Source organism: Pezoporus wallicus, unplaced genomic scaffold (assembly GCF_028554395.1).
Source record: "Pezoporus wallicus isolate ANWC-B61680 ecotype Strahan unplaced genomic scaffold, APGP_CSIRO_Pwel_v1 contig_6897, whole genome shotgun sequence".
Classification (NCBI taxonomy): Eukaryota; Metazoa; Chordata; class Aves; order Psittaciformes; family Psittacidae; genus Pezoporus; species Pezoporus wallicus.
In genome coordinates, this window is record NW_026636510.1 from 1,795,590 (window position 1) to 1,823,258 (window position 27,669).

A 27,669-nucleotide genomic window follows, 5' to 3' on the forward strand; every position below is an offset into this window, starting at 1 on the left:
ATGCCCAAAATATAAAACTCTGCCCAAATTTCAGTCTACTGCAACTTGGACACCAACAAACATTCAACAACCTTGTAAGCAGGTGAAAAAAGACCCTTAGAAATGAAAAAAGACATGGTCTTTTAACTGAAGAGTCCATGTGTTCATATGCAAACAGTTGTACCTTGTCTGGGACCTGCTTACCTTTCAAATACAGTTATCCTCAGTGTCAACTTAGTAAAGAAAAAAACTGAAAGCTCAGAAGAAATTTTCATTAAGCAAAGTAGTAAGGAAATGGCTTCAAAACGTAGATAAATTGAAGGAGAGGTTAATAGCATGCAAAACCAAGGAGAATTAATTTCTGGCAGTAAATTACAGATTTCATCAAGTGCGTGGTAGCATATCTCTTTCTCTCAGCCTTTGGCAAAATTATCAACCATATCTTATCCTATTAACTATCTTTTCCCTATTCCCTGTAGTTTGTCCCAAGACAAAATAAGGCAACTTCCATACCCAAAGTGTCTGGGAATACATAGCACCAGAACAATGCAAATATATCTGACACAATATGTTAGTTATATTCACGGAGTTAAATTTATTTACTTGGCAAACTCTTTCTTCCTCCATATATTATCACCCTTAGCTTACAAAATTTGGTGATGATTAACAGAGTGCTGCAAAGGCTAATGTGTAATAGATATAACTGGAGGGCTTGAAGAAACATCCACAATGCCTGAGGCTTAAATCCTGACACAGAAACGCATACACATACATATGCTTTAAGTTCACCACTTGAAATTTTATACAGGGTATTTGCTACTTGCAACAATGCCTATAGCAAGGTTCAGCTCAAGAAACCCAAAATAGAACACATAAAGATCCCTTACTCAGCCAGTCTTCCTCTATCAGCTTTTAAAACTGTTTTTGGCTCTGACTATATTTTTCAAGTCTTTACTAGAGCTGCGTTCTTCCAACCAAGACGCAGAGCATCAATACCCACATCCTGAAAGTAAGAAATCACACAGAAGCTGAGTACCGAAAACACATCTGTAATCCTTCAGCAGACTGAAATATATTTAAATGAGAATCCATTCAGTAATTCTGAATAAAAAGCCAACAACTGAGAATGAAGGACTGCTCACATGTGATTTTTCAACACAAGGAAAGGACTGAATACTCAACGTATCTCTAGTGTTGCTGATATAGTAGCATATGATTTATTATTTACAACAAATAGTCACTGAAGAAAAAGGTTTACACTCCATTAACCTTTTAGGCATGCTTTCTTTCTTTTGAAGATATATTTTAACTCAATGGTTATGTGGGTGACACACCAGAAAGTAAAAAGATTATCTAAAAATTGCAGCCTAATACTGAAAACTGTCTGGTTTTAGATTACACTTACCCATAGATTTCAAGGAAGCATGCAAGTAGGGGCCAGTGCCTATATCACAGTTAATATGATTGGAAAGAACATGACATTCAGAAGAGACAGAGCCCGTCTGCTTCAGATACACAGGAACTACTAGCTTCATAAAGCAGAAAGAAAATGCAGTAAGCATGGATCTATCAGAGGACTTGTGTGATGGCATACACTGAACAATGCTCACCAACACAAAGAATTTACAGTCTAAATCAACTACAACACAAGAGATGAAAATTAGAAATGGAAGCATGTGGCTGTTTTTCTTGATAGAATTTTACATGTGAAAAATCAAGGTGATGATAGTCATCGGTACTCAAAGGGCTGCTTGAAAACAGTGAGTCTGGAGACATTTTTATTCTCCTACAAGTAATAGAAATTAATTTCTTAGTTCAATAATTCCTTAAGGTACCAAGAATTTTTGAGAAGCATGAAAATTAAGATGACGGTTATCTCCTAGGAGACAATAATCTTCAGTAGGCTCATCCTCCTGAACATATTTAGCAACTTGGTAGGGTTCAGTTGTTTTATAGGAAGAATTCAGAGTTTACCTGCGCTTTGAAATGTTTCTGAAGGGTGGAGAACTGAATAACTGTTGAACACCAGTAAAGTGAAATTATACGAGAGGGACAATTTACAACTATTTCTTGTTTATAGTCTCCTGTCATAACATAGCAGCACTATGTATTTCTTCAGAAGCCTTGTTATTTCCACAGCCAGATTTCATGCTTTATCCTTTAAAGCCATACTATCAACTCCAACATTTCTCTTTTCAAAACAAAGGTACACTTTCAAAACAAAAGGTACACATTCAAAACTCCCAATGGAAATCTAAAGGTCAGCCATTTATATTTTCACCAGTTAGTAACTTTCCAGCAAAAGTCCCATGTTTCTGTTCAGTACATTCCTCACTTTTCTAACATTTTTTAGCTTTTAGAAAACAGAGGGTGATATACCATCTTCTAATGGGAATATTGGTGGAAACCAGTTATTAAACAGAGTCATTTTCTCCTAATACAGAAAAAAATATAGTTTATAATTTAAAACATTATTGCCTTGTATAACACAGAATGATCATTGCAGAGGGGTACTACGTGATCTTAAGGTCTCTTCCAACCCAAACCATTCTATGGATCCTGTAATTTAACATTTTCTTCCACTGGAAACGCCCTAATAAGTCACTGTCTCCTCTGCACAAGATGATTGCTAATATGTATCAAGCCTGAAATGTGTCAGAGATTTTTGTTTCTTTGACCCAGGCTAATCCTAGATCTTCAGCCTTGCCTTTGGAGTACATCTTACAAAGATTAGTCAAAGTGACAGACTTGGAAAGTGGAGCAGATCAAACAGCAAAGTTACCATCAGTAATTAGAGACAGCATTCTCTGAGGCTGCTGCCTGTAGCTGCAGGACCCTGGCGCTGCTCCTGACCCAAAGGCCCCTGAGCAGAGCAGGAGGGTGAGCAAAAACTGGGGCGGGCATGATAGTCTGGCAGGGCTGGCACCTCCCTGCACTAAATGGACTCTGTTTCTGCATTCCAGTTCATACTCTTCCCTTTCAGATACCTAATTACTCACTCTATCAATTTCAATGTTTTCATATTCCCATCTCATTCACATTCCTTCACACCTCATTTTCCCTGGGTCAGGAACTAGTTTGCTGCAGTTCCCATTTTAAGGATTATGACACAGTACATGCTTCCTTTAACAAATTGGAGATTAAATACTACCACCATTGGTCAGGAAGTCATTTGCCAGATGGCATCTATAAAACAAGAACCTCAGACAACTTCAGAAACTTTGTCCCTCAGTTCTTACCTAGGTACAGAATGATTCTGAGTCAGAAATACACCATGGGTGCCTCTGCACTGCCTCACCACAGGCCTGCTGTTAAAAATTTAAAACTTTTTTTCTTAAAAGGAAGTAAATATCAAACTCAGGATAATAGAATCATATAATAATTTAGTTTGGAATAGGCCTCTAGAGATCATCTGATGCAAATCCCTTTGCCCTACCAAAGTATGGCTATTTATATAATACAAAAGGAATCCATAAATCTGCAGGAGATTATCTTTCTATGCAGAGTCCCATACTACAATATCTTTCATAGGACATAGAAATTAACTGAATTTATAACGAGCACAGAATTGACAACCCTTGTTCTTTTGATACCCTGTGACTGACCTAATCATAGGTTTTAACTTGGAAATGTATGCAAGCTCCTGTGACAAGCGCTAACAGTATTTCCAAATACAAGTGATTTCCTGCCTCACACTTGGTTTAAGTCCCTTGTATCCAACAGACAGAAGGAAAGAACAGTTACAATAAAAGAACAAGTACTGTACTTTGTCTTCCTTCTTGCAAAGGGCAAAGAGGAAGCTTTGTTCAGTGACACCATAGCACAGGCAAAGTAACCAAGAAGTTGTGTGATCCCACCCTTCCACACACAGACAGCAGCAGCCAAATGCAAAAGACATTTAATTAAAACTCTCAAGTTAGTTCTTTAAGCTTGAAGTGCTTCCACTGAAATGCATTCTCTCACATAAAAGGAAAATTATAATCAGTCAGTATTGTGAGACCCACTGACAAGAGCATCAATGGGCTTTCTGATGCTGCCCGCAGATTTTATTAGTAATCTATAAAAAAAAATTATTTTAAAATTACTTTAATAACAGTGATAGAGCAAAGTCAAATACAAAGCAACAGACAAGCTACTTTTTTAAAACCCATAGCTATCATTTACAAAGATAATTTTACCCAATAAACATAATCTAAAAATCAAATGCCAGGTACAGTCCAGATCATCCATTCCTTCTAGTGTGAATAAATTAAACCAGATTCAAAACAGATTAGGGTTAAATTATAGCACTTAACTGCAAATAGCTTTGGCATTTGTGCCTAGAAACCACAGCTATTACACCATCAGCAATATTCACAAAACTGGTTATAAACACTTTCAGAAGGAACCCTGTGGAAAGCTGCACCCTCATAGAGCTGTCTGGGCCACCTCTTCAGCTGCATTTTCTGTGAGTACATGCCAAGTACAACATTTTGAAAAAGATGAAACTCTTTAGATGCATCAAGGACTCAAAGCTCTCTCTATGGCAAAGCAGATTTAATAACACCTTTGAAGACAGCTCTTGAGGAAGTTAGAGAAGCCACTAGTGTCTTATAAGTAGCACTTCCAATGACTCAGTTCCAGCACCATGCTGTGGTGCCCTCTACTTCCTCCATTTAACACAAAGCCTGAATCACAGTATTAGGAGGCAGATAATAGTTACATAAAGAGGGCTAAGATAGGAGGACAGTAAGAAGAAACAAACTGTTTGCGCTCCTCTTGCTTGTACCAGTATCTGGAGTGTTCCTAACTCAACTCCCTCAGGAAGGGTATACAGAGGTCAAGGCTGTACCCAAAATCCATACTGGGCAGACTGGTAACAGAGTGATGAGCTTGTCTGGTGACAGTGCAGAACTATCTTTCAGCATGACTTATGAACACGGGCTGCACTCAGCTAAGTGCAACTCTAAACTTTCCATCGACGATTAGGCCCTAGTCCTGCTTCTATATGAATGCAGAAGTCCACCTACATTTGTCAAAAGGATATAGGATCACACATACTTCAAACTGGTTTACAAGATACTGCAACAAAAATACAAGTAAATTTTCCTGGCAAAGATGCACTGAACACATTTGAGCTACTAGCTCAAAGAAAGGCGTATTAACAATTACTAAGACAATTAGGAGGAACGAGGTACTTGGCCTTCCAGGTGTAGCAGGTTCACAGGAGACAACCTTTCACACTTGAGTTTTATAGAATGAGCATGCTGATTTTAACACATGTGTAAGGCTGAAAAGTTACACGGTATGGTGTTAGTTTCAGAAGGTGCACAGACATAAACAGGAAGTGGGAAAAGATAAATTATTTCCATTTTAATGTTATTAGTTTTTTTCTCTGAAATTAAATTTAGACTTTGACCATAAATTGTCCTCTAGGTGAAGCGAGCGGTGAAGCGGGGGGAGTTCTTAGAGTAGGTTTTAAAACTTCAGGGTTTGGGCATTCTCCTTCAGGTTTTTTTCAGCTGCTTGGTACCACCATGAGCAGCTGCTCCCAGTCACAGTGCACTTACCACTGCCAGACTGCACACTGAGAGCTCTAAATCTACTGTGAGAGAAGGATTGTATAGGGTAAAACTTTACAGGCTACTCTGAAGTCTTATTTAGCACTCTAGAGGTTAAGAATTTAATTCCAGGTTTTACCGGAATTTTACAGGGAATTTTACTTCTATGTTGGATTATGTGATAGACTTCTAGTCTCAAAAAGAAATGTTGCATGCTCCATGCAGCTTGCCACTATTTTGTGGTATACATAAGCAATGGATAAAATAATATGTCCGCAAGGATCCTGCAAAATTTTGCAAACAATGTGACTGTTCAGTTTAAATCTTTGTACCTACTTACATCTTTGTGTACATTTAGGAAAGCATGATGGATAATGTGATTAATTGCAAATGCATGCATGTTGTTGAAATATGACCATCCAATAGTCAAAATCTTTAAAACTCCAATATTCATGGTTTTGTAGTTGCTAAATCTTCTTCCTGACTGGTCTGTTAAAAAGATTTCACTCTAGAAAAATTAAATGTCTTATTTCACTGAGTCTTTTCACTTATTTAAGCAGTAAAAGAAGTTCATTATACAAGCTAAATCATACATGTTTAAAAACTTAATTCTCTAGATTATGACCGTTAACTGTATATATATAAGTTCAGCTAATGTGCCCCTGAAGAAAAATGTTATGCCTCAGAATACAACACCTTTTGCAAGCAGCAACTGAAGACAGTATTTTCTAACCATGTGCAGTGCACAGAGATGCAGGTGCAGGTCATGTTTGTACAATATAGTTCTAGAGCTTAAGATGATCAATTTTTACTGTTTGCTACCAATTTTATCTTTATATCTCAACAGGAAGTCCAGGTTCATTTGTAGTTCAGAAAGTTCCAAAGACTGGACACAGGGTGGTTTTGAGCTTTAGTAAATCACAGCAAAGCTTCTATTGAAAATTAATTGATAGGAGAACTTAGAAAGACACTTCTAACCATTACAGTTCTTGAATGGTCATGAACAGACACTATCCTTCCTCCACCGTAAAAAGGTTTAGGGAACTTGTTCTTGATGCAGAATCACTTTGTATAGTTGCATATGTCACACATTCAAGATCTACCTCCAATCATACCAAGGAAACAGAGGCAGCGATGCCAGCTACATGCATAAGAACTCCAAAGACAGCTCAATTTCACCTTCCATCAAAATAAGTACATAGGACATGTTACAAGTGTAAGATAGTGTGCAGCATGCTGGGCTGGTATTCCAATTTCACAACTACCATGAGACTGCTTTAACTTGAGTGGAAGTCTTCTAAAATCCATGGATGTTAATCATCACCCATAGATGCTAATTATAGTGAAAGTGCACTGCCGTGAATGACTTACAATGCAGCTACAGTTCCTGAGCTTCACTTGCTGTAGTTCTTGATTGCTCCCATACATTTCAAGCTCTCTATCCTACAAGGCCTGTGGCAGACTCTTTGGAAAAACATTTTTTTTTTCCCTCTGAGCCTTTAATCACAGACATGCTTTAAAAAAAATCCAGTGCTGCAGATACATGAGGGTCTAAGTAGAGAAACTTTCAATGTCTTATATATGCTGATAGCCTCACTTCATTATGTCTAACACCTTTGCTTCTTTATAAACCCTTGGCTCAGCTCATCCTGTGGCATACTTGATGAGGGCTGATGATTTGTCATCAGCCTTTTCCTTCTCTTCTGACATTTTTCATTATCTGTGTTCTCTCTTCTGTGTGACTTCAGCACTTCACCACAACAGCTGTCTTGATTCTCCTGAAACTATTATTTCTCTTTAAGTACACTTAATCCCTGGTAGTATTTGGAACAGGGAGATGTGGTGAAACTGATAGGAGGATTGTGACTTTTGTCAACACGTTGATTTTTTTTTTTTTAATCCCTGCGAAGAACAACTGCTAAGGAGTATTTACCATGCAAGAGTTTCATGGCTTGGCTGCAGCTGTGCACACTGACTGGGGCTACATTCAGGCTCTCCCATTTCTAAATATTCAAGATGGCTCATGATCATATTTCACTATCATTCACACAATATAATTATGATCTTCATTTGCTGCTCGGAACCAAGCTTAGCCATATCTGGTTTCACATTAATAGCGAAACTAGTTTAGAAAACTAAACTATGGAAAAATATTTTTCTCTTTAAAGTGGTGAGGGACAGCTGTGCTTACAAACTACCCTTTGTGCCACATTACCTTTTTTCTTTCCATTTGTCTTTCACACTGTTACCCCTTTAGCCAGTATGCTGCTATATGGCCTCTAGGCTCGGCTCACAATTCTGAACAACCTTTAAGAAGTTAATATTCCTTTATAGAAGTGTTTCCTCACATTCACCCACCCACCAGGAAACCAGGAGAAAAGCATCAAACTCTAAGAAGTTTTTCTGTTCTACCACAGAGATGACAACTGCACTGCAAAGATTTCCTGTTGGGCACTGAGCTTCGCCATAAAATTCAGAAATTCCTTTACACCCCTCTAGTCCTGCTGGTTTTATTTCACTTGCTGCTAACATTATGTAGTTCTTATGTAATGAACAATTAAGAAAGGAGATAGGATTTTTGTATCCTTTAGAATTCATCCATAGAAATAGCATGACCAACAAAGAAAAAAAAAATATATGATGCAGCAAGCTCTGAAATATAAATAAAAGCCAAACAAAACAAAACAAACTATTGTTTGAACATATGTAAGTTGGTTTTAAGTGTCTACATTTCTTTTCACTGAGATGCCTGACCCACATGACAGAGTTGCATGCAGTTTTTATAAATATTCAATAAACATGTATTTTTCAGGGAAAAAAAAAAAAAGATTTATCACATGATTTATATGTGCCATAAAGCACACTTCCATATTATTTTTTAACATCAAAATTATGTCATGGAAGCATTTAGAAGATGAACCAGTAAGAGAATCTTTTTACACAGTCCTAAATGTAGGAAGCCTGCTGGTTTTACAACATGCAAGTATCCTGCTGAAGGAGTACAAAAAGCGCTAAAGTGGGACAGAATTTCTTAATCAATACATCATTTACTGAAAAAGAAAAAAAAATAAAAAAATGGGTCAGCATAGTATATTTACCATTTAAGTAAAAAATAAGCTTCTTGGTTTGAAGAATTTATTAAGAATTTTGGATCCTCATTTTGGAATAGAATTCTCTTTAAAGCTGACATGGGCTTATGTTAAAAATAAAACTAGAAATCCAGCAACATGGATTCATGTGAATGCGTAGTTCCTTAACATAAGGACCCATAACAGGTCACTGTCCTTTCTGTATGCAGAGATTCACCTTAAAAATAGATTTTCCCTCTTTACTTCTTTTAGACAGCTTCATAAACTTTTAATTTCCAACCTACCCACTATCCATCTTGTATCTGCTAAAAAGACTTTTTTTAATAAAATATTTCATCTCCCAGATTAATCTTTTTGTGCATTTTTTAGTTTCAATCAACCCTTCTCACAAGACTACTATGATATTTAGATGAGGACCTAAAAGAGTTTGTACAATAGAAACGTTTCCTGTCTTGAACAAAAATATATATGATCAATTCACAGTGGCACAACAGCACTGGCTTGCAGTAGTCCTGTGACTGACTCACATGTACTCCCAGATGACAGCTGAAGTTCCCTGTTATTAAGACTTTTCACCCTGGTTCTACTATTTTGATAAGCCTGTGTATTAATGATGCCTGCAAACCTTGTATCATGTTTATTAGCATCATAAGCTTTTGTTACCAGTCATCATAAGGAATATTTGGAGGTACCAGTCCCAGATGCTGAGCTACTAATTTCCTTCTGACCTGTATTTTTTTCGTCACCACAGTGACTATAAGACATGGACTTAATAAAACATCCCACTTGATCCAAAGCTAAATATTTTCATAATTTTGCATTGGACTAATAGTCACTTTAGTTGTGGGGCTGAGAACAGAATTTTTTTCATTATTTGCCAGCCAGCCAATAAACCAAAGACAACTACTCACACACCAGAAGAGGCACATGCAATCTGGATACGAACAGAACTTTTATAAGGGTATTCCCATAGCACGTAAAATGCTGCTGGTGATAACTGAGCAGAGGTCCCAGCAGTTTTCTTGCTACATGACACTGGACACTGTCTTTGAACATTGCTTTATTGTCATTGTCCACTGTCTGCTGTCACTGGACATTGCTTTATTCAGATCATCTTGTAAGGTGCTCAGTATTCCAGACCATTCACACATCTTTTTCTAAACAAAGATATGAAATTAATATATGAACAAGTTAGGAGAAATGTCAATATTGTACAATAGCTGCAGTATAATACTTGTTCCTAAGAAGCCACAGCTGTGCTTCACTGGTTCAAAGTGTAATTCTAACTTGGCTTTTTCATTAGAGAATATTTCTCATCCTGCTTTATGAATACTACCTGCTGCTTCTAGGTATGATATTCAGACTAGTGGGCAATACATATCAGGACAAACCTCTTGCTAGTCAAAAAACCAAATGGAAATATCTAAGTTTAGTTCTATAACAGAGATTCTGACTCACTGAACATATAATTCTCAGAGGATGATTTTCAATGTTGATATATCTATTGTAAAGTAAAGGCCAAAGACCAGCCTTCGTGCAATTTTATAGATTATTTCCTAGAAGGGCTTATAGAAATAGTAATTTGAAAAAGATAGCAAGTGGTTATCTGTAATTCAACAATAACACACAGCAGAACAGTGCTGTGATAGCAGGCTCTCTGCTACCTTTCGGGCTGTACTATAAAGAATAGGAAAGTAGCAGGGGAAAAAAAAAAAAAAAAAATGAAAAAGAACAGGAAGGCCAGCAGGGAATCATAAGGCTACTGAAGGGAGATGCAGAACAGAACTGAAAATTCATTAAACGCTCTTTGCACAACATCACAACTGCATGGACCCAGGAGAACAGTAGCAGCTTTCTGAAATAAAACATTCCTCTCCAGATCTACTAATGCCATCATTGCCTACAGGAATATTCTGCACTATCTACTCCACTGGAGAAGTGAAGCACAGACATGATTAAGTGAATAGCAGAATGTTTTCTGTAGATGCACCTCGTGAGGCAGGAGTAGGGAGCAAGTCAGTCTCTCAATCTAAGCCCAAGCTGAGAGGTCAGGCAGACAACAAACACGCTCCTCTCACTTAAGAGCAGCACTAGGGAGCTCCACAAGCAAAATATAAAAAATTCCACAAATTGACTTCTTGCATTACAAATACATATATTTTGGGATATTCTCTGTGAGATACAACTGATGTACAAAACAAAGAATTTCTTTAGATTGGTTATATATGAAGTGAACTAAGGTGAGCAAATGAAATATTATAACCTTAAAAGCTATAAATTGCTAAGAATTACTACATCACATGGTACCATAAAGGCCTGAAACTTAAAGCTTTCTTAATGGTACCAAAATCCCATGTTTCAAAACCTTGCAAAGAAATTCCTCCTTTTCTTAGCTCCTACAGTATTGGCAACAATTTAAAGTCATCTATAATTTGCTGATCTGGTGATATCTGTAATACTTCTCATTAAATAGCTAACTTGAAATAGTCACAAACAAGTCACTCTTGGTAACAGGAATCCTAAATTAGGCAAGTACAAGAAAAACAAAATCCTGTCGTTTGTTCTTGATCGTTCTCTTCTGCTCAGGAAGAAAATTGTGCACACAGCCTTTGATTCACAAACAAACAAGGAAATTCCAGAAATTTGAAAATGCAGTACAAAATACAAGCAGTTGTTTTGTTGGGTTCTTTTTTGCATATGTCTGATCTGCATTTATTCTCAAAAAGCTCACTTTTGCATAGAAGACAACAACTTCTCGTTTTCATTAATTCTATATCTATGTATGTACATCTATATGTATGAAAACTAACATGCATATTTTCACATTTGCAAGCAAATCTTGAAGAGATTTTCTAAAAATTCACAGCCTCTGATATCTTCAGGATATTTAGAGAGTGTAAAAAAAAAAATAAAAAGCCCGTATGCAGAAATAATACACAGTTTATAATATTGTTGAGTTTTCATTCTTGAAAAGTAAAATTTAAACTATATTGTCACAGGCAATAAAGGAATAAAAGGTCAGCCTTGACAAAAATGACAACAACAAAAAGAATTCCCAACCCTTTGGAGAAAACAGCAACAGACTCAGAAGGCATACAAGGAGTTGTTTCTCTGCTTGTGGGAGAACAGGGACATGAAAGAAATAGGGAGGTTTTTTCAACACCTTCAGGAAACACAGTAACATTTGAAAGAGATGGTCTTTGATGTACTGGGAAATAAGAACAAGTTTTCAGTCTACCTTAGCCAAAGCGTCTTGAATCATTGGCACTGTTACTGACCAAAGAAACTTATTCTATCAATAAAATGAGACAAAACATGAAAAACATCAAGTGTAGCTGATGAGAGGACAGTGCAATTCAGAAAGAAGCGTGTGAAAATAGCCCTAAGCTACCCCTTCCCACTTCACTGACCATGAATCAGCTGCTTGAATTTTTTGTTTGCTAATGACTCCATGGATGCTTCACCTCAAGGTGTGAACAGAGGGAGGAAAAGAAAATCCTGGCCATGCTGTGAGCACTCTTAGTTCAGCCTTTATAGAGCTGCCACAGCTTGGCAGGGTTTTAAACAAGGCAGCCCAGGTAACACCCTCCCTTACAGGAAAGCACTGGCATTTTCTGATTCTTTGAGGCATCTTACATAATTATAAATAATCCTTCCTCACCCTGACCATGCAGGAGCTACATCATGCCGATATCACAGGCTGCCTCCCTCCTGGAAATCCTCATTCCCTCGTCTCTGCCAGATGCTTTCTAGCACCAATGCCTTGGGACAAAGACGCATTTCTCAGTTCACTCCTCTGCTCATAAATATATATCCACATCAAGGAATGATTTGATTCACTCTCTTTACAAATATGCAATTTTGTTTAGTTAATAAGCATGTTTCTGAGAGCCTGAGCTTTTGGCAGTTTCTCTGGTACCTCAGCAACTCCCCTATAGCAAACTTTCAGTTGAAGCACGTGTCACTGGGCTTCTCACTGCTACTGCCATCTGCGACAGCTTCTTTCTTCCTCAATTATGCTTATGCTCTCTGGGCTGAATAATAATGTTGCCATCCTTGCCAGTCTAAGCATATACCTACATATTCATTCAAGTAATTTTTACCAATCTGAGTAGACAATGCCATCTTTCACATAATTTCACTGGGGTTTCATCAAGTGTCTAAAGTTCAATGGTAAAGAGTCAAGTCTGGATGAAGATTTTCTTATTTACAAGTTTTTCAGAGTGAAATGAAGCAGCAGTATGTTTCAGTGAATACAACATTTAAAGTGCTGCCTGAATAGACCAATTTCAGTCAGACCATCATCACTAGAAAAGCTATGTAAGGCCACTGTACTCTTTTCCTAAACTCATCAGGAGACAATATAGTGAATTACTGCTGGACTACACCACCATTTATCCTCTACACCCAAGGCTAACCCCTACCTCGCCCACCCTGGGGTGCCATGCTCCACTCCATGCGTTTGTCAGCTACACCCTGGTCTATTAGTACAAAGGGCAGCCACAGCAAGTTGCTGCACTACTTTCCTTCGGATACTAGCTTGCTAATTCTCTGATAATAAGTACATTTATTGAGGCTGGCTGCAAGCAATTCAGAAAGCAGTTAACTCATCCCCACTCTTCCACCTGACCAAGATTTATTTTGATGTTCAGGAACAGTCTGTGCTAAATGAATGTGCTCTCATGGAAGGGGACACAAGCAGTGTATAGTATTGGACTACAACAGTAATACAGATTCATTTTTTTATAGAACCTCTGAGGAGAAATATTTCTGACAATAGCTTAAACTCTGCAGCATTAGGTTACTATGCCCTGAACTACAGGGAAGATCTAGTTTAGCTTTAACTACATAGGACAGACTGGCATTATTTTTGACATTCCAGCTGAAGAGGCCAAGTCCCCTTAATTAGCACAACAGCACATCCAAGGATTTTCTATGAATCAGAAGCCACTTTTGAAATACAAGCAGTATCATTTACAGCCCAAGAAAGTAAGTGCTAAAGAAGCTTCACAGCAAGCATAACTGATGATTTAACACTCGTTTGCATATAAAATCTTAATTAAGATGTTTTGAGAATCAAGAACCTCTCTGTAAGAGGCATTTACAATTAACAGCTTCTTTTTGCTACTTGGTCACAGATATCATGCTGTAGGTAATCTCAGATTTTTTATAAAGCAAAATTATTACCCTACCAGCCAAACTAAGCTGGTTTAAATAGTTGTTATAGTGTGGAGTCAGCACCTTTTTAATTATACTGTGGACTTGCAGATTTCCCCAAACTGTTAGAAAACAATGGAAATCCTGTTGAATTACAGAAGGAAAAAAAAAAAGCAGCAAAAAAAAAGAAAAAAGATACCTTACTTCTCTAATGAGGAACCTGACAACATAAGCATATGTAGACTGCAAAACATAGTGTACTTTAGAAACATTACCGTGTAATTTTTAAGTATACATTTTAAAAATGTGTAAACTGAGTAAGTGCTTTTTCTTTTTTTTTGTAATAGATCCTTTAACTTAAATATAAATAAATAAGCAAGTTAAAAAAAAAAATTATGAAAACCAGTGCTTTTAATTGCATTGCAGTAACTTGATATCAGAGAGGGTGAATAACTGTTTGGACAGAACAATACAGAGCATACGTGATATCAGTGATGTGCTTGCTATTGGAAATAGAGATACTGCTTTCAGCTCCTTATAGAACAGCCAAACGCCGATTACCATCACTGATGTAAAATGAAATTAAAGCCACTGAAGCCAAGAAGAATACTGAATACTTACAAAGATATACAAGTGAGCAGATTTATATAAATGATGTTACTGTTATGCTGAAAAAATATCTTACAAAATAAAGATAGAAGAATGAGCTTTTAATTGTCCAAGACAGCTGAACTTCTGATTAGGACTAAAAGCAATTATCTGCTAGTGCACCTACACCTTTTCATTTCTGTAATTGCAACATTTTTGTGGTATTAAGAATAGAAAAGTCCATTCTCCACATTAATAGTACACATCAAAGAATTAGGAGTATCTTTTAAGAGCACACCCTTAATACCTCAATTTTAAGAACTCACTTCCTGAAGGTTTCCAAACTGTGATAAACAAGGGGCAAAATGAAGGGACAGTAGCACAATCCTCTCTAAATAAGCTTATACAATGCTGTTAATGCTGTACTTCGGTACATCGGATGAGATCACTCCAAAGCTGAAACTCTATGCAGAGTCCAACTCCAGGTCACGGACATGAAGATATTTTGCAGTCATACTGTTATTTCAGTGCCTCACCTACTACTGCTAGTGTATGATAAGTGGCAACCTGCTATTTTTAGGGAATAAAAATAAGGGGGTAAACATATTCTACTATGTGTAAGAAAAAATAGTTTTATTCTAGCATGTACACAAAGATTCAGAAATCGTTATCGAGAACACACAGCACAAGAGACACAGAATGAATTTGGGGTCAATGATACATCATAAAGCCCCATTACCAAAGCACTATAACAGTTCTACTTTTATCTCCATTCACTAGAAAGGATTCAAATCTTAAGGTTGCACCAGAAAAATAGTATTATATATTCCAGGGTATAAAATGTTTATATTATGGTGGGAATCAAATGATTGTATTAGAGAAAGGGCTAAAACTATCCTGGCAGCATTCAGAATGATGGCTGGAGACAACTCAGGTAAAGAGAATTAAGTCCTAAACTATCTTGATATGTTTTTTTCAAACCTGCCATCTAGTATGATAAGCTTTTATTACCTAATATGCACAGGTCTAATCATAGGTCTTATGAGGAAATAACAACAATCTGCTTCAAGACAATCCAGATCATAACCCTCTATCTACCCTGGTTTACTTTTTTGTTCCATTCGTTCTCTCCTCACCACCTTTATATCCCTTGACATAGTAGGATCACATATATCGTTATGTTAGGATTAAATATATTTTAACATTTTAAGAAAAAAAAATCCATTCTTTTTTGAGCATTTGAGCAACATGTTTAAGAGGCAAAAAAAAAAATCCTAAACAGATTTCAATCTTTTTCTGTAATTATTATTCACAAATTACTAAAGACTTAAATTCAAGGCACGGATTTTGATCACATAATGTTTACCCCAGATTTAAAGGACTCAACTCCTGAAATTTTCATCTTAATCTTCAATAACTGATTAATACTAGTGAGAACACATTATAAAACGTCTTCTCTGTCGAAGCTGTCTGCATTAATAAACAAAATCAGATCAAAATAACAGTCATTTTAGAGGCAATACAAGTTTGAAATGGTTCTGAAGTTAGGCATCTAGCACGAGACTTGCGCTAGCTCATTTATTTAAAAGCACATATTATTCAAAACAGTGCGCAAAATTTTATCTGCCTCTGAGGTAACAGGGCATCTGAACAGTTGCCCTTATTCAACAGAATTTCACCTTTTCTAAATAATACCACCTTCCTTAAGGGCTATTAAAACAAGAGTAAACCCATCCTTACAGCTACAATAAATAATATAGGCTCCTTAAATCTGGCAATATAAAAGCCAGAGGAAACAAGAGACAACTGCCATGTCCGTACAGTAGTTTTGATAAAAGTTTCCGTTATATTCTCTACAGGTGTGCCAGTTCTTTTCTGTGTAGAAAACCATAGTTTCAGGACTTAAATGATCTTATGACTTCCACTGAATTGCAACTATAGGATATGACTGGACTAGTATGATTGCAGAACCTTCTTTCAGCTCTGTAAGAGATTTCTTTTTCCTTTAAATTGTTTATTTCTTTGCCTTTCCAATCTAGAGGAAGGATCCACAAATAAGAATATTGGGCTAATGTGACCTAATTCCTTTTTTGGCTACACAGGCATACAACTGTGAAGTGTATGTTTTTATAATGATATCTGGAACAAGAACAACACAGTACTTAAGCTTGCAAACACCGGGGGGAAAAGATTACACATTTCTTTACGTTCCAGGCAGAGAGATCACAGATTATACCATTTTAACAACAGAACCTGCATCACCTTCTTTTTTAGAAGAACTTGCAACATATTCCAGGCGCTATTCTAGTTGTCTTTTATGCATACATAAAAGTATTGTCATACACTTTTAAAGTCTCATTGGCCCCAGATGAAGAAGTAATAAAAAAGAGAACCAACCCACAGACTGACCTCTTCCCAGAGATCATCCACTTCTTTCTCTGCAAAGGCTGGAGTCTGAGACTGAAAACAGACTGCTGTGAATGACTCAGAGGTCACCTTTTACATGAGGCCAAAATACTTCTATGTTGCCATATCTAAGGTCATTTTTTAATTGAGAAACTTCCGCAACATCAAGACACAACAGTTAATGTACAACAGGTTTTGGGAACAGCTGGATCTGTCCTTTTTTTTTTATAAATATGTAGGAATGTTTAAGCTATGCCACAACTCCACATTTTGTTCTGCTTAGCACTGCCTTTCCTATATTAGTAACAATAAAGTTTTGACTTTCAGGACCCCACACCTGAGTGAGCAGGAACCTCTTTCTAAGCAAAAGACTTAGAGGCAGAAATAATACAGAAGTAGATCCAAGCAAAACTGCCAAAAGGAAGATTCCCAAAATCTATAAACATTTGTGACAAGTGTACAAAAAGTTAAATGCTTGTCTCAAGTTCTGTAGCTTAAGCCATTGTCTGAGGTTAAATATGAACAGTTATTAATTTCACTGAGAGTTACCCCATCACTACATCTATAAAACATTTTATATGACAGCCTCAGAAACAGTTGTTTTGTAATCTTCAGTTAGCTCAGGACAACGTTCTATAGTCTGAATTTTCTACAAAGACTATTCTGTATTCCTGCTTTGATAAGCCTTGGATTTTTCCACATTAAAAAACCCACCTCTAAATTTCATTGTTCTTCCTAAACAAATCTTTTTTTAAAAAAGCACATGCTATGTGTGTATTTTTCTAACTGTCCTGTTTACTCAATTTACCATCAAATCTCCTTAGTCTAAGCTGTGTCATTACATCTTGAACAGCATTAGCACTCATAAGAGTTCTACATGTCCACAGATTACTTATAATCTATTGATATTAGATGTATTAATTTACTCAACATTCTGGATTAACATCCTCTGTGTCTGGGGCAGGGTGTGCAAATGACAGGTCAATGACAGATGCTTCATATCTACATACATCTTTGACTAATTCTTAAGGTATATTAAGAACAGCATGTGGAAGAGGGCATACTGTGTGCTGATAAGAAACCTTTTGTATTTATCATAAATTCTTCCATTTGCTATTTATGGTCCAGTGACCAACTTGTGTCAGCTGAAACATCTAGCTCATCTTGTGAGCCAGCAGAGGAATATAAGGAAAATTTGCTAAACTGTGTTCCCATCTCCCATCTGAAGATGAGCATATGGAAGATTATTGAAAATATCTCCTATCCAGTTTCTTTTTTACTGAAACACTGGTAATTATTAAATAGAATATATGTGTGCCAAATGTTTAAAGGCACAGATTTTAGTGCTTTCTCACTGATGTGAGCTCCTGACAAACTATCACAGTTCCAGGACATGCACATCACTCAAGTGGTATTACTTCTTTAGTAGGAAATGAAATTTAAATTATCATTTGAAAACAACACATAAAACATAATGCCCAACTGCTTGCACATGTGGACAAACGTCATCAGAATTACACTACCTTCACTCTTGTGCCATGGAAGTAAGCTCTACATTACACACACACACCATGGCAGATCCTGTCTGATGGACTGGTTCCAGGAGATCTCTGTGGTCCTAACTTTATCATAGAGTCTGCCACTGCTGAAGCCCTTCACTCAACATGAACTCCACCCTGGAAAACTCCACTAAAGAAAACGTGCAAAGAAGTGCACAGGGGGGTTGGAACTAGATGATCTTAAGGTCCTTTCCAACCCTAACCATTCTATGATTCTGATTCTAAAACTGTAAGTCATACCAAGAGAATTTATCAGTTTCATGTGTACAAAATTAGCATGTCAGATTTACTGTGTAGCCGTTAATCTTACAACTTCTGCCGCAGACAGTCTGAGTTCTCTAAACATTTCACGAAACAAACCCATTAAGAACTGTGTAGCAGCTTTCAAGAGGTAAAGAACCCCTACATTATGCACTGGGAGGGAGTGAACAAAACACATAGTTGACACATTATGTGCACAGTCAACTCACGTTCAAATGATGGACAGTACATTAGTCACCAGCCTATTTTGAAAATGATCTGTGCTCCTTGAATTTCACTTGAACTAGTAAGTACTACAGGAATGCCTTATTCTAATTCAGTACATGCATTTTCATAGTAATAAACTAATTCTGTTATTACCTGTACGTTATGAGTAGGGTTTATGATACTGAAGTCAACATAAAATTAACTCAAAATGAGGGAGAGACAAAATTTCAGTATTCTCTGCTGAAGACTACAGAACAAATCTGAAGTTGCCAATTGCTGAATCAAATGATTTCAATATTCCCTGACACAGACTAAGCAGAGAGAAAAATTCTACAGCTATTCCCTGAAATTGTTGAAGTCAAATACAACTGTATTTCAGAGTTGACCTATAGGCATCGAAATGAGATAGCTTCTAAAGAGAGGGCAACTGTAATCCAACAGTTACTGATGGTCAATAAACATAAAACCTAACAATGCCATTTCAGTGCAAATGCTTCTCAAACTGGAATGCAATTAAACCAGTTGTATTGACATTTATGTCCATTTAAAGGACATAAACACAAGCCAAAGAAGGTAAATGTGAATGTTTGTGCTGATTAACCTTTTATCAGCTGTTATCTTTTTCTTTGCCAATTTTCTTGTATGCAGTAAAGTCTTCCCATATTAATATTGAAATCATATACTGAATCTGTTATTCTATCAATACGCAAATGAAAAGAGAAAGACATGAAAGATGTAAAGTTTGAACTCAGTATGGATTTAGCTGCTTCACTGTAAATTACTTCTTAGCCAAGCCTTCTTATCCCTGATTCCTTCACTGCAGCCAACATATTTCATCATAATCTCATAAGAATGAGCCAATAAAGGTCATGAGTCCAGAAAGACAACAGAAAGTTTGATAAGAGGTTCTAAAGATGCACATACAATATGGAAATACTAGCTCAGGACCTGAAAACGGGTCTACCTTGACAATACTACTTCCAGTTCAGGACATATGTGTCTAAACCACAGCCAACTGAGCACTGCCTAACGGAAGTATGTTCACATTTACCTCAGCTATGAACTGTAGCAAGCTCATAATACAAACCTAACAAGAGTTTTGATGAAACAGAATTTGTTTAAATAACCATCTTGTATTGGTTCCTAACAGTACGTCACCATGTGGTTTCTCACTATATTCAATGATATATAAAATGCAAGATATACCACCACTAGAAATCAGTAGAAAAGCATAGATGATTAAAAGTCAGACACATGCAGAAAACATGAAGAGAAAAGCCTGAGAAGGAAGAAAACAAAGTAATAAACACAGATCCTATGTGAAATCAAGAGCTCACAGTCATAATCTGAACACTAGAACTCACATGGTACCACTGCATAGCAGTGTGTGCTCATTTCGAGAGGTAAAAATTTTAGCACTGCATAATTTTAAACAGTAAAGACAAATTTGTCCCTTCATTTTTATTTTTAAATTGCTCAAAACACAAAGATTTGTGGTGTATAAAGCCCATTTTGAATAGGCTGCTTAATTAGTTCTGCAAGTCTAATATATCAGCTGCCTCAGGATCTGGACAGCAGCCAAGCATCCCAAGTTCAACACATACAGTAGCTCTATCTGTTCTTTATCCTAACACAGAAGGACTAAAGCTATTACAACCTGAAGTTACCACTAATGTATCTTTCATAAAGTTTACTTTGGGCTTCTTCAGCCTGGAGAAAGAAGCCTTTGGGGAGACCTTAGGGCAGTCTTCCAGTGCCTAAAGGTGGCTGACAAGAATGCTAGAGGGGGACTTTTTACAAGGGCATGTGGGGATAGGACACAAGAGAATGGTTTTAAACTGAGGGTAGATTTAGATTAAATATTTAGAATTAGTTCCTTACTGTTAAGGTGGTGAGGCACTGGAATGGGTTGCCCAAGGAAGTGGTAAAAGGTCCATCCCTGGCAGTGTTCAGGGCCAGGTTGGACAAATCCTTGGGTGATGTGGTCTACTGAAAGGTGTCCCTGCACATGACGGGGGGGTGGAACTGGATGATCCTTAAGGCCCTTTCCAACCCAAACCATTTTATGATTCTATGACAAAAACTCTCCCCCACCTATTAAAGCTATTAAAAGAGCAGATCAGTACTTCAAGACATTCTGGACTGAGAAGTACTCAGTGGGTTTTTTTGTTCTTGTTTTGTTTTTAAACACACTTCAATAGCCTGATGTGAAAAGTTCAGGACAGCTGGTTATTTTTTTGGCAGTATATTCATAAATACAGCAAGTTATTATTCTGTTTCTCCTTAAACAGGAGAGATACCACATGAATTCAGTAATGATATCACACAGGTACTGGCACTTTATTCTATCAAATGTCTTCACAGGGGAAGCTGTGGTAAAACTTGAATTTTACAAAAGCTTAATTTTAAACATGCCCATGCTGAGATGATTCCCAATAGCTCAGTGAATAGAGAGGCATTTAGTGTCAAGTAAAGCTGGAACAGCTTGCTAGGATCTTTGGAAACTAAATAGAACAGCTCAAATTTATATAAAGGCATAATTTCTTTATGCATTCTTTAAAAAAGAAATAATCATCCAGTCACTCAATTTCTTTCTGTTCACTTTCTCACAAGAATAAGTGGTAAAAATATTCCTGAAAGGTGAATTTGGGACTCCCGTACCTTAAATACTTGTCAAAAGCAAACTTACAATTACATTATCAATTTAGATAAAATCCTTTTATACCACAGAAGATGACAAAGAATTCCTGTAATTAACCATTACAGTTTTAAATATTAATGCAAAAATGTCAAATATTCACACAGCATTGGCTGTTGGCTTTTCACAAATGAGAAAAGATTTGCAAACCACTGTAATGAAGAATTACAGATTTATATATTATTTCACCAAACAGTAATGTTTCAAGTATTAGTGTAGTGGGTTAAAACTTAAACAGGGGAGATTCAGGTTAGATGTAAGGAAAAAGTTCTTTACTGTGAGGGTGGCGAGGCACTGGAACAGGTTGCCCAAGGAAGTACTGAATGCTGCATCCCTGGCAGTGTTCAAGGCCAGGTTGGACAGAGCCTTGGGTGACATGGTTTACTGTTAGGTGTCCCTGCCCACAGCAGATGGGTTGGAACTTGATGATCTTAAGGTCCTTTCCAGCCCAAACCATTCTATGATTCTATGACCATGTATTCATTCTAACTGATCTGCCCATCATGACTTGAAGGTGATCTATTGGTCCCATATATTTAAAGAACAGCTTTACTGTACATGAACACAGTTACAAAGCTATTTGCATCACTGATTTTAAAAAAATAAATAAAAAAAAAAACAAAAAATCAAACCAAAACCAACCAAAACTGTCTGCTGCCCTAGAAATTTACATCAAGATGCTCTTACTGTACCTTAATTACATACTCACTACTAGTTGCCACCTCTAAATAGTGTGACTTGTACACTTGTACAAAATTTAATTTGTAACTATTCAGAAACACCAGATGGAGGAAAAAAAAAAAATATTGCTTCTTTACAAAATCTTGGCAAATCAGTATACTCCTTTGAAAATGTTTACTACTATCCATTACCTGATCCCAAAGGACAAACCTAGAGAAACCCTTATTAAGTTTTCAACCCTATTCTATTATAAATATTTAGCATCATGGGAATACTCAGAATTTTACTCCCTATTTTGCTCTGGAGATATCACCTAAAGGGACTGTTTCTCTTTAAGTGTATTGAATAATGAAACACTGACATGTTTTCTTAAGCAGTATGTTCCATGTAAAGAAATTATGGGTTTTTTCATCAATTCATGTTTGTCTTGATTTGTACACTGGTTGTCACGCTCTGCATAATCTGTTTCAATCTATATATTGCAGACAAATAGGGAACGATGAAATTCTAAACTGTTGTTTTCATGAGAAAATAACTTATCTTGCAATTCTGCACTATCAACAAAACATTCACTTTAAAGACCTGGCAAGTGTAAGATTAGCTGTTATAGTATTACAGGGTTTGAGCAATAAAATACTGTAACATATGGCAAGCCAAACCACTAAGAAACAACACTTAATATTGAAGGAGGCCAAGTAAACAGCATCTTTTATAAAATATTAAAAAAAAAGAAAAATTCCATCAATGGTTATTGTAATAAATGTGCTAGATATTATCATTTCAATTATCATTTCAGCTTCAGTTCACACCAGTAACAAGGTTGTTCTAGACATATAAAACCTGTTTTTATTCCTCTCCAATTCTTCTCCCTAATCACTCCATAGGCAAGGACTGAATACATAATATTCACTATGGCAAGCAGAGACCAAAATTTTCAAGCTTACATACCTCACACTGGACAACTATATCCATTGCTTGTCATCAGAATTAAGAACTGGATTGCCAATGAATTGGGCACTTGTGTTATCACTCCACCAGAATCAGAGAATTTAAGCTATTTCACTGCAGTAGCTTTCTCTTTGGTACCCAGGAAATTGCCTGGTAACTTCTACCTTCGGAACAATGTTTTTCATACCATAGACCCTGTAGCCAGAAATAAATCAACCTGACTCACATGCAGTCTTATAGGAAAGCTAAAAAAAAACTAATAAAGTTATATCAAATCACTTGCTTTGACTAGCAAATATACAAATTCTGCTCATAAAAAATAGCACAGAGGTAGTCATCAGGTTACTATTCTACATTGTACGATAGCCACTGTAAACTGGTGAGACAGATTTTATGTATGGTATCAACCACTCACTCCCAGGGTTTTGCAGTTACGTTAATGAAAGATTAACAGCAGGCACTAATACAAGTATCATGACTCTTTTCAGGCAGTAGGTGAAACCTTGAAGAAAAAGTGGCTCTGTCTTCACAAAAGTGACCTGACCTTTGCTTTGGTGGGTTTTTACTCTGCAAGAAATAAAAAGCACTGCATGCTTTCCAATGCATCCTTTCTAGTTGATAAACTATTTTGTTCTAGCACTCAGCACAAAAGGACTACATTTTCTAAAGATCAAATAGCATGTTATTAGTGCTAGCTAAGGATAGCTCCATGCGTCATACTAGAAACAAACTTCATAGACCTGGAATGTCACATAAATCATGAACAAACAAAATATGTAATTGGCCAAGAACCTTTGATATGGTTACCAATTAGAAGTAATTCCCATTGAATTAAATATACTTAATTTTACAGTGACTCTGCAGTTCTTTGGATATCAAAGGCATCACAAATCCAGCATGCTTATCTTTTATGACACTTCTGCTCTGAAAATTTCTTGCAGCATGCAAAGAACTCTGTAGGGTAACTGTGATGTGTTGCACAAGCAAGCTAACCTAAGATTAACTTGACTATTAATAAAATTCCTTCAAAACCCACAATAGTATGTAATGGTTTTACCTGCAACCGATTAAATGTTTCTGAAACAACTTGTAGTTCAGTGCAAGCAATAGGGGATACTTTCATTGGACACAGAATACCGTGATAGTGAAAGTAGTTCTAGTATATGATGTGGTAGCAAAGAACCCCTTCTGTTAATGGACTTATAAAGTATTTAAATATATTAAGTTTAGTGGAAACTGTTGCTTTTATGGAGCCAGATCCTGCAGTCTTTGCACAGCTAAAACTTCCATGGAAATTTGCACAGCTAAAACTTCCATGGAAATCAACAGGAGCTTTTATAGTATAATAGTAAGGACACGCCCAGTGTCAGTAACATAATACAGTTCTGCTGCTATGCTTTTTGTGCATGCTCAGACTATCTCCGTCACTTGCAAGAGCTCAAAATACAGAAATTTGAGTGAAATCAAGAATATAAATACCCTTTTTATATAAAAATTATAGCTTAAAAGGGAGCATGGCACAATGGTATTGCATTTTTCTTTGGCTAAAATATTAAATAATGTTGAAATATTTTGTCTTGAATATTTATAATGTATTAAGTGAATTTAAAGTGAAGTTTAAAAATAAAAAAAAAAAATCCTTATATTAAATTCAACACCATTGACCATTTTGGGGAGAACTGTGACAATGGCTATGATGGCAGAATTTGGCTCCGTATATTGTTAGCAAAAATAAACCCCAGACTGTTTATATGATGCAAATTGCTTTTTAAGATGTTACTAGAGCTATAACCACTGCAGGCCCAGGCTTATACATTCGAGGTTCATGGAGAGTTTGCCTCAGTGAACTACAAGGAACTGTGCTTTATTTGCAAATTCAGCTCAGTGATGGTTTTTACAGAAAAATAAATAGAAAACTACATAAATAACACCCAAACAAACCCAGGCATTTCAGATATAAACGCTTGGGTAACTAAAATTACCTGAGGGAACCGATCCTGATATGGATCTCATATGGAGACCATACTCTGCAGGAGGTCCAAAGCCTTGGGCTGGCGCTGGAGTATTTCCAGCAGGTCTAGCCACAGCACGGCACTGCTGTGTTCCTAGTGACTTCACTGGGGCAACTCTGACACAGCCACAAGGCCATGGCTAGGCCCCTCCCACGCTGTTAACTGCCAGGTTCGCGGATGATTTATCACTGTTACCATTTTCGAACGGTGTTTGTGTATTCTACTTTCAACCACGCTTTGGTTCCAGCCGCCAACGCCTGGTCGGTTCTGGGGTGTGTTGGGACGCGGTGGTTGCTCGGCTCGCTGCTGACTCGCGCCATTGTTGATTTCGCTGTTGTAGGGGAAAGGCGCCAGGGCGGCAGATAAGGCTGTTGCCATGGTGATGAAGGAGATTCCGAGGGAGGAGTCTGCAGAGGAAAAGCCCCTCCTTACTATGGCATCACAGGTGGGCGGAGCGCGGGGTCCGAGCAGGCCGGGGAGCGGCTGGCGGCCGGGCCCGGCGTACGGGGGAGGCCGAGCAGCTGCGGGAGACACGGCTAGGGGGAACCTCACCCGCTCCTCGGCTTCCCCGTGCCTAAGGGCAGCTGCGGCAGGCCGGGCTGAACCCCCTGCCCGAGGAGCTCGCACCAGCGGCACCAAGTTTCCTCACCAACGCGGGGGAAATAGCGTGGTGTAGACGGTGCAGTCACTTGGGGGTTAGATGTTTTGACTTGAAAATTTAAACTGAAATGCATTTTTTCCCAAAATAAAGGGGTCTGTAAAAAGTACAGTGTATGTTACTTACCAGAAAGTTGTTTGCAACCAGTTTAAGATTTCAGTTACAATTCATGCCATCGGTATTCACACCACAAATACTTGCAGTGCAAATATAGTACTCAATGCATATATAAAATAAACAACCACTTCACAATAGGTCATTTTCAGTATCTCAGGTCCCATCCCTAAGCTCTCACTGCAATTCTACTCCTGGTCCAGGTCAAATGTTAATTTTGCGCACCTCATTGCTTTCAATCCCCCAGCTCAGTTCAAAAGAAGGACGTAATGTCACAGCACCAGACCTTGCACCTGGGAGCAGCCATTGAACCTTACGTGGTTTCATTGGTTTCTTTGAAGACCGTGACTGAGCACTACCATAACACACACCACTTCCATCTTACTACAAGAATGGATTTTATTTCCTTCCATCACTCACATACATTAATTTGTTCCCCAAGCAAATGCGTTTAGTTTACCATCGATACTTAGTGCACACAAGTTGTTGTTCCTACTCATCAGGACATTTAATGGTAGTAATCTGAACACATAATTGTTTTTATGTGAGAGCCTTCAACAAAATCCACAATCCTATTTTATTCCTTTCATGTTTTAGGACTACAGCTATCATACACTTCTCTTACGGAGCATCACAGATGCCCAGCACTAATATTACACATACATATTATTTCTAATGTTACACACACACATAGAAATATCATCTACTCCTTTGGAAACCAGGTCTGGCAATCTCCTTATCAGCCCCTGTTGGAGACCATACATTGCTTGTGGTGAGCTCTAATGCCTACAAAGCAATTGCACAAAGGAAAAAGATGCTCCTTTTGAGGCATCATTTCTAATTTTCTAAGTGATTAGCAAACAATTAGAAACCAACAAAAAATGTTGCTCCTTCTACCCCACACTCCCCCTACAAAAAACTGCAAAATTTCCATTGGCTTCAACAGGGACAGGAGTTCAGCCTGGGTTCATTAAATGTTTAATGCACTATTTGTGGTCTTTGTCCGTCAGTCTACTCAGCAACAGTCTTATGATAAACTGATTAGTAAAATGCTTGTATCTGTTAGTCAGTGTAATTTCTTCCACTAAACACAAATACCTACTTCCCTGCTATGCACCAAAGGGGTGCAGAAGCCAAAAGGAAGCAGAATCAAGTGAAAAAGTGAGTATTTCCCATAGCCATCTCTGCATCATGTATGTGTGATGTGCAGTTATACTATCATATTGCATACATCATTTGTATCTTAATTGTCTGGCTGTAACGTTTTGAGATGCTGTCTCTTCAGTGTATCAGTGTAAACCTTTCTCTGAGACCATTCATTCAGAACAATGCACTGCTATCTTGTGATACACATTTAACCATTACCTAAGTGTTTGTCCCTGCTCTTTACATGATGAAACAGATGGATGTGGTTGCTGCTCACAGGGTAAAACATGCAGGCTCCAAATTGGCTGCAAAACCCCCAAGCCAGACTAAATTGGAACATGAGAGTAGGGCCCAGTCTTTCCAAAGTTACCACCAAACCATTATGGGTCTGTCTTAGGAAGTAATTGTTTATGTTCGGTATCTATGTTGCTCCATTGCTGCAGTTAGCAAGAAAACTGCAAGTAAAATGCAGGGATCGAGCCCAGATAGAGGAGCACAGGCTATTCTAAAAATAAAAATAAGTCTTAAAGAACAAAAACACTAAAAAAACTGAAATCTCTCATTTCCAAAAGCCTTGATGAATAGGTTAACCATGTCTGATCAGAAGCAGACTCCACAGGAAGCGC

At 37.3% G+C, this 27,669-nt stretch overlaps 1 protein-coding gene across 8 annotated transcripts in view; it reads left to right on the forward strand.

The window, feature by feature from the left end:
• Positions 1–27,669, forward strand: part of PEX5L (peroxisomal biogenesis factor 5 like) — a 108,792-nt gene that overhangs the window by 42,907 nt on the left and 38,216 nt on the right. For 2 of the 8 annotated variants that reach the window (XM_057400466.1, XM_057400462.1), the window contains 3 exons: positions 23,602–23,667; positions 25,466–25,570; positions 27,020–27,058. The exons of 2 other annotated variants lie outside the window; for them this stretch is intronic. In XM_057400466.1, coding sequence (XP_057256449.1) covers positions 23,602–23,667; positions 25,466–25,570; positions 27,020–27,058 — 210 coding nt within the window. The remainder of the gene's footprint in view (positions 1–23,601; positions 23,668–25,465; positions 25,571–27,019; positions 27,059–27,669) is intronic. 4 more of the 8 variants (XM_057400463.1, XM_057400468.1, XM_057400464.1 and 1 more) reach the window with 3 other exon arrangements.